The sequence below is a fragment of the Cuculus canorus genome, chromosome 9, assembly GCF_017976375.1.
Source record: "Cuculus canorus isolate bCucCan1 chromosome 9, bCucCan1.pri, whole genome shotgun sequence".
In the NCBI taxonomy this organism is placed as follows: domain Eukaryota; kingdom Metazoa; phylum Chordata; class Aves; order Cuculiformes; family Cuculidae; genus Cuculus; species Cuculus canorus.
In genome coordinates, this window is record NC_071409.1 from 24,525,933 (window position 1) to 24,538,492 (window position 12,560).

At 50.8% G+C, this 12,560-nt stretch overlaps 1 protein-coding gene across 3 annotated transcripts in view; it reads right to left on the reverse strand.

The window, feature by feature from the left end:
• KCNAB1 (potassium voltage-gated channel subfamily A regulatory beta subunit 1) overlaps positions 1–12,560 on the reverse strand; it is a 76,483-nt gene that overhangs the window by 45,057 nt on the left and 18,866 nt on the right. The window contains exon 1 of one of the 3 annotated variants that reach the window (XM_009559735.2): positions 8,865–10,158. The exons of the other annotated variants lie outside the window; for them this stretch is intronic. Within the exon in view, the coding sequence (XP_009558030.1) occupies positions 8,865–9,085 (221 nt within the window). The 5' untranslated portion in view covers positions 9,086–10,158. Of the gene's footprint in view, positions 1–8,864; positions 10,159–12,560 lie in introns of those variants that run through there. 3 annotated transcript variants of the gene reach the window in all.

The window sequence follows — 12,560 nt, forward strand, 5'->3', positions numbered from 1 at the left end:
AAATCTTTGATGGATTTTAAGTACTTCTGAAATTGGTTGCAGCAGTTTCGTAGCCGACGTGGCTGAAGCTGTGACTAGGCAGCGCCTGTTTGTCCGGCAAATGCAATGTCAACAGGAATAGGTATGCCATCAAAGTTTTATGACTTCCTACTCAAAATATTTCCAAAGCAGCTTGTTTACATACAGGGCACTTTTTAAATGATGACTTACACAAACCCTTTGCAATGTCTGCAAGCTGGGTGTAAGTACAGGCAACCCTAACAGCCTCAGCCCGGCTTTCACCTCTCTCTCGCTCTTTCTGTGCAAGGAGGCCATCTCATTTATTGAAGCTGAGGTTCGTGATGTGTTGCATCCAGCTGAATTTAAGCTGCTGGCAGACTCTGTGATAGACTTTCACATTGCTGTTGCACGCTCAAAGCAAAAGCTAGACATCAAACACACACGAGCTTCCCTCTTTGGTTGCTGCTAGAGGCCACCTACTTTAGGACTTTATTGGGTTGCCACCTACAAAGAGACCCCAGGACCTTACTTTTCAATATACTGCTTGTGTTTCTCAACCCCCATGTCCCCGCGATTATTTTTGTTTGTTCTCTGAGCAGAGCTTAGCCAGAAAACAGCTCCCAAAACTCCAGCGTGGTGCTTGCACAGCCCTGACACAGTCCCCTGCCACGACGTGCAAGGCATCTCGGACACCAGGCACAGCCCCTCACTCCTGCCAGGAGGCTTTATAGTGCTACAAAAATAGTTTAAGAAATATTTATAATACATTTCAATACCACTAAGATCAAGTCTCGATTTGCTGAAGGCACAATGCCGCATCTCCAGCAGCGATGCTGCTGTGCCAGTGGCTCGCTGGGGAGCAGAGGGAGGTCATCGCTACAGGACAGTGGTGCTGCGTGTCCCACCATTTCTGTTTCTACCAGAGGCAGAAGCACAACAGCGGAGGGCACGGATAGAGAGCAGCTTCTTCTCAACTTCTAAAATGAACTTGTTCAGGAGGAAACACCTTGGAACGATGGGAAGCATCACCCGGATCATCCCTCAGAACAGCAGAGGAATGAGGGAGTCGCCAGTCCCTCCATGCGTTAGCAAGATCCATCCACTGACTTTACACCACGTATCTACCCACCATATGCCACCAGATCTCGGTTTTGTGTCTGATTTCTATATACTGAGATGCATGGAAGTTTTGCTGGAGCAGGAGATGTAGGAACAACTCCATGGAGCAGTCCCTCTCCTGCCAAAATGCTCACACACGCTGCAGCCCAGGCAAAGGGCCAATGCCCACGGACTTGTAGCAGGGAATATGCCACCCCAGAGTCAACATCTGGGCTCACACTGAGTCTCATGCAGAGCATTTTCTTTTCCCTACTGAGAATTAATTTCTGAACAAACATGCTCCGCAGAAAGCAGCAAAATAAAAATAAGCATGCTCAAAATTCAAATTGGATTTTGCCAAAGCATCCATGCTAAAAAAATACATTTTAAATATCTTAAACTGTGCACTTCACAAGTAATTAAATTAGCGATGTTTCTGCATTACAGCTTTTCTTCCATCCATTTAAGCATTAGATTAATGTTGTCATGCAGATTTTAAATGAAAAAAAAATATCACGCTGCAGGGAACAATTCAGGATGAGCAGAGCAGAGTAGGTCCATCAGGAACACACTTCAGCCCCTGGTGTGAGCCAGGGAGCTGCCGCAGGCTGCCTCACACCGCAGAGGACAGCCACCAGCTGCCTGGACCCCAGTGACGGGCAGAGCAAGGAGCAGCATCGCAGTGACAGCCACCCACTGGTGACAGGGACAGCTGTCCAGGCTGCTCCCGTGTCCTTGTACCGCTGCCTGGTGCCCAGCATCGTCCCATGGCTGCTGGTGAGTTTGAGAGGCTGCATGGCTCATCGCCACAATACAACGGCATCTTTAAAAGCTTCCTTAAAACATTATCATTTTGTGTCTGCTTAACAAAACCCGAGATGAAAAACATGCTCTTAGAAGCACCGTTTGTCCTTGAATTCAATCTTGTTCTCCTCAGCACAGGCACCAGGACAGACCATGTGGTGTCCCCAGACTTTGCTCCATGGGGAGTGGAGCACACTGCCCTGGGGGTGAGGAACCACCTGCACACCACACTCACCAGGGAAGTGGGGACCATCACAGCCTAGCTGGGCAGGGATGATGTCAGTTGGTGACACCCATCCTTTGCAGAACTCTTCCCACTCTGCACTAACACACAAGCCAGCGCAGCTCCCACTGGTTCCATATTCCTCCCCAAGCCAAATATCTCTGGAGGACACATCATTGAGCTGGTGGACAGATGATTCCAAAGTGCCTAAGAAGTTAGAAACGTTTGATGAAGAACATTACAGCATTTTGAAATGACTTAAACACCTATTTTTCAGTTAACTCAAGATAATGTAGGAGGTTCTTGGCCCTCTGGATCACCAGGGGATAAAGAAGAGAAAGAGAAAGAGAAACTCTGAGCAGAAAAAATTGCTTTGCTGCATCTGGGGGAGCAGGAAGCAGGCAGAGCCTGCAGGCACCGCAGCGCTGGGCATGGCCTCTCCAGCAGCACAGCCGCTTGCGGAGAGCTAGGAACAGCCTCGCTGCCCTCTGCTCTGCTGGACAGGCACCACCCTCACAGTCGACTTTAAAAAGAAAGATGACTTTGCTCTATCTGAAACCTTGAAGAGGACGCACATTTTCAGTGCTTACACTCAGCAAGACATCTGCAAAGTCTTTGTTTACTGAAGACATGAAAGCCAGGGAGTGAGTACTCCTTTGACCCACTCCATGCACTACCATAGCTTCAGAGTTTAGCCTGGAAAGCAGAAAATGTGTATTCACATCTGAAGTTCACTTTGCCTACGCTGGTTTTGACATTGCGATGTTAAACACGGCTTTTACATCACTGTAATGAGATGAGAAAAACCCAGGTCGCACTGAACCCACAGCCTTACTTAGGAGCTACAAACTCCTGAAGAGCCATTAGGAATTTGAGAGCAGCACAAATCAGCACGGATTTTGTTTACTTATCTGGTTCCTTTTTTATCCTTCTTTGAGTTATTCCTGCCTTCTTTGTAGCTGTTATAAGCTACAGTCCTGGGGGAAAACGCATTGTGAATTCAGTGCAAATCCATTCTGTTCACTGGATTGGTCTTAATTTGCAGCAATAAAATGAAGATCAGAAGATGAACCATAAAAATCAACCTGATGTGGAGAGCTACTGAAATAATATGTAATTTTATATCAAAATAATTGTGCCATTTACATCTGAGTGCTTAAACCTACTCATAATTGCAACTAGACTTAAACCATCGATTCCTAAATATATGAGGTAGTTATTATGGTTATTCTCTGGCGCATCAAGCAAGGAAAAAGAAGATGCTAGTCCTGCAATACTGCAAAGAAATATCTTCTGTTTCCAAACTAATCGTGCAGCCCATCTGTTTTTCCAAACCTGGCAGGCTGGAAGTTTGCTTTTGACTCCTCTAAGCCCCCACTCACCCGGGCTGTACAGCCAGGCATGTAGCACGGCATCTGCATACAAAGCGTGCTTTACAATGCAATTCCAGCATTAATAATCTCACGCTTCTACATCAGAAATTTGCACTTTAATAAAAGCATTGCAATTTTTGCTTCTATCCCTAGGCCACCTGGGGTATGTTCAGAGGAGTGGAAGAAACTGCTGGTGATCACGGAGGCGAAAGTCATTTTCTTGATGGTAATCACACAGCTCAGACACGGCTCTGGGGCTTTGCAGGGCTTCATCCCTTCCAGGCAGTGGTTTCTCCTCCTCTACAAGGGAAAGGGAATGGCTGCAAGATGTTTCCCAGGAGTAGGTTTGCATTTCTGCCTTCTTGGATGACCCTGAGAGGGAAGGTGCTCCAGGGCAGTGCTCTTCTCTGGGCTGGGACTTATGAGCCAACAGTACTGGAAAGGTTTGAGTTAACCACAGGATTGAGAGTTTTATACTTGTCACATACCTTAATGATGTTTGCCAGTGGATACTTATTTAGCTAGAAAAGAGCCAATGGCGCTCTGCTCTGACCCTGGTTGAGTCGAGCCCATGGCCAGCTTTCCCGGAGAGGGAAGAGAGACGTCCCACTGGAGGAACACACCCACCACTGCAATGCAATGCATTAGCAGCTCTTTATTAATGTGCTTCAACAATAACCTGAAATTTAAGGCACACAGTGAAGAAAAGTGCCTTCGAACTGCTGATGAATATTTAGCCAGCAGGATGTGATGGCAGAATGTGGTCAGGGCATCAGCCTCGGTGCCACCGGGGACGTTGGAAGGTCCTACGGCCCGCAGCCTGCCCAGCAGCAGCATCCAGGCAGCAAGCCAGAAATAATCCCATGTAATCAAAGGATTGACCAAGCCGCCCTGCATCCAGCTTGCTGTGAGCACAGGTGCCCCTGGTTTCTAGGTGTACGCATTGCTCTGGGAGAAGGAGTGGACAGGCAGCAGCACCGCGGGTCCTGCCAGCTTGTTCTTCTCCAGACCCTTTGTGCGCATCCACGTTCACGGCAGTGCTTTGCCCTCCAGAGCAGTGGCCGGTGCTGAGCGGGTGACTGAGCACTGCGGCACCAATACTGGGGAGAGCTTTGCTTCTCCTGGGTGGCTGAGAGAGATCTTTGGCTGCTAAAGCTGCTCCAGACCTCGCATGATGCGACACGCAATCTTTACATGTCCAGTACTCAGCAACAGCAACAAACACCAGTTCCCCCACAGCATTTGCAGCAGAAGACCCCATCCTTTTGCAGACCTGACTGTGCAGGGGTGAGGTTCTCAGCCTGGCTTTCCTGCACAAGCTTTAATAACCTCTGCCTCCTTACAGCTCTGCCATGACAAACCCCATCCTTGGAGACCTCCGTGGCACAGGCAGGAGCCCCAGTATTGCGGTGGCACAAGCATGTTGGCCATGAGTAGCTCATGAGATGGGACTGGGCATCCCGCATCGGGCAGAGGGGATGGGTTTAATTAATTGCTCCAGGGAAAGGTGCCCAGCCTCTCTGCACCTCACTGCAGGCTCTGCGCTGGCCGCAGGGTGAGTGTGGACTATTAACTCCACCAGCTTGCCTTTGCAGTTAGAATTTTTTTGTTTAGTCTCGCACCAGAGTTAACGGTCAAAGCTGCCACCATCAATTATTTATGAACACAAATAGATAGTTGAGCTTTGTAAATTGGGTTCCTCATGCCTGTGTGCGGGCAGAGCTCTCATAAAGGGCTATTTTTGAACTGCTGACAGCCCCAAATCTGCTACGCAGTGGCTGGAGCTGGAGCTGAGCGCCAGGCACTGTGCGGCTGAGCTCCCTGCCATGTCCTGAGCGTGGACCAGGCTGGTGGGGAGCCGGGATGCTCTGGGCAGAGGCTTCGCCCCACTGCATGCGTGATGACAAGGCTGCCAGGATGAGCACAGGAAAGCTGGTACAAGTTTCAATTTGAGAAGTTGTTCCCTGTGGTAGTCATGGCACATCCAGATAGCCCCACACCCCGGGATCAGGGCTGGATCCGCTTGCTGACAGCTTGAATTGGGCTGACAATAAACTAGAGAAAAGATATGGCAAATTGGGAGGGAGAAGAATGCAGGCTGTTATCTTCTGATGGTCCAAGAAGGTGAAGACCCAGCCTGCCAGCCCTCCTCCCACGCCGTGCATCAGAGGGATGTAAAAATACATCCTTTGTTTTCAGCAGTGGTGCGGCAGACTGCAATTTTCCAAGCCAAGCACTGCAACTACATAATTTTCAAGAAAAGACTTGAAGTGATCCCAAATATTCTCCTTGAGAATCTGGATGAGCTCGCCAGTGGAACGGATCTAGCACATTTAAAAGGATAAGAGGAAAGAGCCCCTCTCCCCCTTCACCTTCCCCACGCAGGAGGCAGCTGAGGCTGTCCCTCACGGTGACAGCAGAGGTGATGTCTGGGAAGGTCCCGTCGGGCTGATGCCACAACCCGACAGGCAGGCAGCGAGATGAGATTTAGCGAATGCAAAGCAGAGGTTTGCTCACACAAACGCTGCAGGAACGCACCTGAGTCCTAATATTTGCAGATGTTCCCAGATGAACATATTTATTCCTGTAAACTTTGTCTTCTATATTCCAATTTGGTCTCTGAGCTGGAACAGGTCCAGAAACACGTTGTTTGACAAAAAGCCCCCAAGCTGGCTCCTCTCCCGCCCCCATCCTTGTCACAGGCGAAGTCGCTGTCTCTCTCTTTTACGTAATCCCACTGGCATCGGGAGCGCCTGGCAGCCGGGGGAGGCAGCAGGGCTGGGAAGCATCCCGGGAGCAGCGCGGGAGCTGCCCTGCCAGGGGGGCGGCAGCATCGCCCAGGGCCCAAGGGGGGTGGCAATTGCTATTTTTAGTATAAAACAAGGGGCAGCTTAGCTAGCACATAATTTTAAGCAGCACACGGTGTATAGTTTAGCAGTCAGAGACGTAATTCAAGCAGAAAATTAATTGGGAAGGACTTCATCTTCAAAGGTAAAGGAGATGAAGACTTTACAGGATTATTATTACACTGGGAAAAACCTTTAGTTTCTCCAGGCAATGGATTTCTCTCAGACTGAGAAACCAGGCCCAGAGATGAATATGAAATATCAGCTCCATCACAGTTGGAAGGCATCTTCCCTAACTAAAGGTTATCTCAATACAGCAGCATCACAGCTCAGCCTGGAGGTTTACTCAGCTCTTCCTCCAAATTCCCCTTCACTTCTTCTCTTGGGGGAGAAATCAGCTTTAGATATTAAGAGATTTGGGAGCAGAAACAGGGATTAGTCATAAAGATAAAACATCAGCCTTGTCACAAATGAGATGCTATTCCTGATGCAATTCCCCAGGTCTCGGGCAGCCAAAGCCGGCAAAGGCTCAGGGCTGTGCTGAGCACCACAGGAGAATTCAGCCCTCGGTATTAAAACCTTATCTAGAAATAAGCCAGGAAGGATTTACAAAGGCCCAACATCGGAGGCTGCAGGAGCCTGTCTGTCATGTGGGCAGCAAAGAATTGCAATTATCTGACGCGTCGGTACACTGATAGCGCTGGAAGCCCATGGGAAATGAGCAGAGATAACTGCTGACAATTAGTACATAGTGTCCATAAGCCTAACGAGCAGAAGACATGACTTGGTAAGAGATCATGTCTCTGAATGACATGTTCAAAGACGCGTCTCCCACAAATGTGCTTGCAGGGGAAACTGAGGCAGAGAGTTGCAATGGCTTGAACCAGGCTGCAGGAGGGAAGAAAGGTCACAGAGAGCTGCCACTGCTCCATCAAGAGGCTGTGAGCATCTGATAAAAGGACAAGTTATACTGATTTGCAGAGTTGCCTCTCTTTGGACAGGACTCGCTGCCATCCCCCAGACGCTGCCCTCCCTGCAGCCAGGGCTGCCACCTCCCGGGAGCCCCTCTGGAGCACTAATCCTGCCCCAGCACCCCATCCCAGCACCTGCCTGGGTAGGAGCTGGCTCTGGAGACATCAACCAGCCTTTCTGCTCTAGCCACAGGCTCCCTACAGTAGCACTGCCTGGGCCACTCCTGCTGCTGACCCCTTGCCAACAAGCAAGCGGCAGGACTGGTGCCTACAGCTGCTGCTAAAAGTTGGTCATGGCTGAACAACAGGAACAAGCGGTTGGAAAGGCCAGGCTTCCACTCAGGCAAAGCCTCTGTGTTACTTATTAACCACTGAAGCAACTCATAGCGAATTACATCCGAGCATGCCATCCCCTCTGCTTCCATACACCCCGTCTATGCGGTTCCCGGACAGTTAATGCTGAAATTTTCAGAGCTACAGGGCTGCCTAAACCAAGCCCTGTGCTGAGTTGCATGCATGCTTGAATTTCGTGTAATGCTGCTAAAGCCAGCTTGGCTTTGCCTCAGTCCCCACAACCATAACCTTAACTGCACAACCACATCCTCACCCCGTGCCGCTCCCTAGAGCGGGTACAGCTGGCTGCGCAGGATTATCGGCCATCCTTCAATGGGTTGGGGACCAGCACAGACAAAGTTTCCTGGAGGTCACCCTCCCCACTCGCTGCCCGTGGAGAGCCCCTCGCACCAGTGCTGGCTGCTCTGCACAGGGGCTGTGTCTCGGGCACAGCATCCCCGGGCTGGTCCTTCTCCCGGTCCCAATAACGTCACCCGCTAGCTGCTGAAAGGGATATCCTGAACAGGCAAAACCCAACCACCAAAGTCATATAAATCCTTCTCATTTTCAGCTGAAGGCGTGACAGAGAAGCTTATCAGCTGCCCACACTGAGCACTTCTGACTGAAGTCACAGCCGTTCATTATTCTTCCTGCCTAGGTTAGGAGGAATGAAAATCTGTAAGACGCATGTGGAATTTTATAAGAATACCCACGAGGTTTTTTTCTGCATTTCACCTAAAACTGGCTTTGATCTCATCTTCACTAAGTGAATCAGGTGAAAAGTCAGTAGGCGATCACCATGACGAAATGGTACCCAAAGCAGAAGCTTCCTTTTGTTCTGTACAACGTAATGCAAATGAACTTTTCCTGTCCAGTCTCAAGCATGCTTTTCTAATTGATTTTTCTGCTCTTTGCTACCAATATAAATTATATTGAGCCCTTAAGAGAAACCATCTTAATACCACTGCCATAAATTCACAATGGTGTATATAATGCACCCCGGCAAGTGGGTTTTGTATAGTATCACAAATAGATATGCCTGCAAAAACATTACATCTCAAACGCTATTCAGCTATGCACAAGTTTAAAGATCTATTAATAACCTTAGTAGAGAGTTCCTCTGCAAAATCAGAAGCATCCAGGCAGGCAATTCTTTAGAGGCAAGGTAAAGAGATATTACACTGCAATGTAACAAAGAGCAATACCATGACCATACCTATATTTCATGCCCGTTTGCTTTGCGGTGGATTCTTTTAATGAAATGTGGTGCTGCGGGGTAAATGTCCCCAAACTGCGAGCAATAATAGCCACTGTCCGGAATTTTGCCCGGGCTGCATTCACTACGTTCGGGGTAGTGGTGTTCTGCTTGCTGATGAGTCTGTCTTCACCATTTCGACTCTTCAAGTTGTGCTCTGTGCAGGCGATGGACACTTGCATCGTGCCCTCAATACGCCTTTAGTCACCGTCCAGGTCGCAGCCAGAGCCCTGACGAGGGCTGCAGGCTGCCCAGCAGCACAGGGCTCGGTCCCTAACGCTGCCCAGGAAACCTGCCAGCCCTGAACTCACAGAAGGAGCCGAGGCAGCGGAGGTCTCCGGGAGAGCTGGACTGTGTCCCTGTGATGCCAGGAGGAAAGAAGCCCCGAAGTTGCCAACGCAATCGCAAGAGCAGATTTCAGCTCACTCTCGGATCTCCCCTTGCAATATTTGCTGCTGCTTAGACAAAAGCATCCATCCAGTCAGGTGCTTTCAGAAACATAAAGCTGTTCCTTCATGATGAACCGTCAGCAGCAGCCGCCGCTCCGCCTTGATGCGAGCTTGCTTCTGGTTGCCGGTTTTAAATCAACGCAGGCATGCTGCAAGCGCTGGCTCCGACACCCGCTGGACCACGAACTGCTGAACAGGCAACCGTGCCGGCTGAAGAACCATGGACTCGCCAGCGAGTCTCTAAGGACCAGCAATATCCATCAGTTCTCCTTTGCCCAGGTGCAGCGGTTTCCTACATCCCACCCATCGCAGTGTGCCGAGCGCTGGGGCTGGCGGCGGGTTTGGGGGGCGGCGCAGTCCCAGCTCTGCAGCAGCTCCTGGGATCCCCCTGTCAGGAGCCTGCGGGCCTCCTTTGTGCTCAGAGGGGAGGCAGGCGCTTCAGGCAGATGCTGCCCGTAAAAATAGCTGCCAGCATCGCTAAGCAAATAAGCGATCCCTTATAGAGGGGAAAAAATCCATGTTAAAATGGGCTAATTATGGGAGGGGGGAAAGAAGGGGAGAGGGAGAAAATTTGCTCTGCTAGAGCGTACCAGCGAGTTAACACGTTAATTCTGTGTTTCTGGCACCCGAAGCCGCCGTCTGCAGCCACACGCTCGCAGCAGTGTCAGGGTTAATCCCTTCTCCCCAGCATCACCAGCTGAACAAGCTGCAGCGCAAAGTCTTTGAAGCAAACCATCCCCGTCCCTTGCTGCAGTCAGGGCTGCAGTCAAAGCGGGGAGCCCAGCTCCGAGCCAGCAGCTCCCCAACGCTCGCCGCCGCATGCCGCCTCTCCCAGGGTGCTGGCTTGGGGACCCCAGTGGTGGGGAGCTGCTCATCAGAGCCGTGGGAAGGCAAGGCAGCGATGGGGGAGGTTTGGAGTGACCCCCAGAACCCCCACCCATCACTGCCACCCAGCAGAGCAGCCCTGGGCGAGCACAGGTGGAGGGGTGGGTGTGCGAGCAGCGGTTCGGCCGTGCCCTGAGCGCAGAGCCTCAGCAGAAGGTGCCCACGGAGTGCACATGGGTGGCAGCGCAGAGAGGGTGGGGGACCCACTGACCCTTCCCCCACACTGCAGGGGTCAGCGGGACAGACTCCACACGGGTTCTCCACCTCCCACCCCTAAATCTGCCCTCAGAGTCACAGGAGGGTGAGGACACCTCTGGGGATCCTTTTGCCCATCCCTCCTCATTGCCCAGAGGGCAGAACTCCCAGGACTCGGTCCCGTTGGGGTGTGAGTAGCTCCAAGGCTGGAGAACCTCCTCCTGCTCAAGGCACGGGAAGGTGGAGCAGGAGAAGTGGCAAGAAGAGAGAAGCTGCAGGTGTTGGTGTGCTGATGATGACCGGTTTTGAACTCAGGATGACAAACCTCTGATTTCCTCCTCTGCAGTGGGGACACACCACGGTTTTCTCTCTCTCCCCCATCCTGCTGAGGAGGAGGAGGGCGGCTGGGTGGGCGGCCAGCAGCCAGTCAAGTCCACTCACCACCCTGGGCGACAAGGTGAATAGCTTCTCTTTGCAGTTTGCTCATCTAACAAACCCATTAACACTCATACAGCACATTTCTTTGAGGATGGAAAGCACTGTATCAGAGTAAAGGAAGCTACTTTATGATATTTTTCAAAAGATTATTGCAGTTAATCACACCGCAGACCCACAACGCCCAGCTCGCTTGGGCTGACCTTCAGGCACAGGTTCTAAGTAACCTCTGCAAGGCTTTATCTCAGACACAAAATCTAGCTTTGAGACAGTTTCCAGACATCTAATTAATGAGTTAGATCTGATCACAGATCACAAATAAACGCTGTTAAAGGGAGTGTATCACCTGGGGGCACAAGGCATGACTCCAAGGTGCCTCACCTAGGACACCCTCCACGTCTCCCTGAGGCTGGGGGATGCTGCTCGAGCATTTGAGGGGGCACACACAGGGCTCTGCCTTGACGGTGCAGCCCACCCGATGCAGACTAAGCACCCACTCAGTTTTTGGAGCCCAGCTTCATATTTCAGAGCCCAAAGCAAGACTGACAAAACCAGGATTATTTCTCTCTCTGATGGACATACAGCATCCTCTCACTGGGCACAAATATTTCCAGAAGATGTATCTTTACACCTTGTTCTCTACATATTTGGAGCGTTCCCGTCACAGCCAGCAGCTGAATGGCGTGACTTAGTCCTAAGGACGTGGCCAAGTCACTGTCATCCAGCTCCTGGTTGCTGTGCCTGCAGTCACGGCTGCCCATGCCCTCCGGTGCCAGGAGAGGGTCAGTGAGGGGACAGAAAGGGACAGTCACGTTCCGCACTGGCACATCCAGCAGAGCATATTAACTCAAGCCGCTTAGCTTCGGAGGAGTTACGTCTCTGCTAAAGAGATATGTATTTAAATACGAGATTTATTTCATTTCCCCGAACAAGATAATTACTTCTAGACTAAAATGTTAGAATAACTAATTTTGTATCATGAAAATGCTGAGCTTATAAAACAAGAGGTACGTGACAGCCCCGGTGAAGGACGGTGCTGGGGTGCTGTGGCAGCTCGGGCTCAGCCACGAGCCTCCGGCCAGGCTCTCTGTGCCGCTTCACCGCCACCAAACCACTACAGACGCAGCTATTTGCCAAGACATACATACGCATTCCCCCCCTGAGGAAGATGACAATCGCTCATTAAACAAGTTGCTTGAAATGCTTCATCAAACAAATCTGTTTTAACGCAGATGCTCACAACCACGCTGGCTTTGCCTTTGCTGTGATCCCTGTCAGGCCTTGCCTCAGGAGCTGCTGCATCCATCCTGGGCTTCAAAAGAAAGACAAGAGCCAAACACAGACCTGCGGCAAGCAGGATGCTCTAGGCAAGCACAGAAGCCAGTGGCTTCCATGCAAAGACACATTTTGATACCCTGAACAGTCCATTTCCTTGCCCAAGATTTTACAGGGGAGGGACGATGAGCACCGCTGGGGCAAGCAGGATGGAAACCTCCAAAAAGGAAAAAAATACATTCCTCAGAGCCAGTTTGGTCACCGCAGAGGCACAGAGGGCTGATGGAAAACCCCTTCGCAGTAGTCCGTGCAGGCGAGGTTGGCAGCGCCAGCCGAGCTGGGGGCGCAGGGGCCGTCTGCTCCCAGGGGCTGCACAGCTCCTGCTGTAATGAACGGGGAAAATGATGCTTGTGCAGCT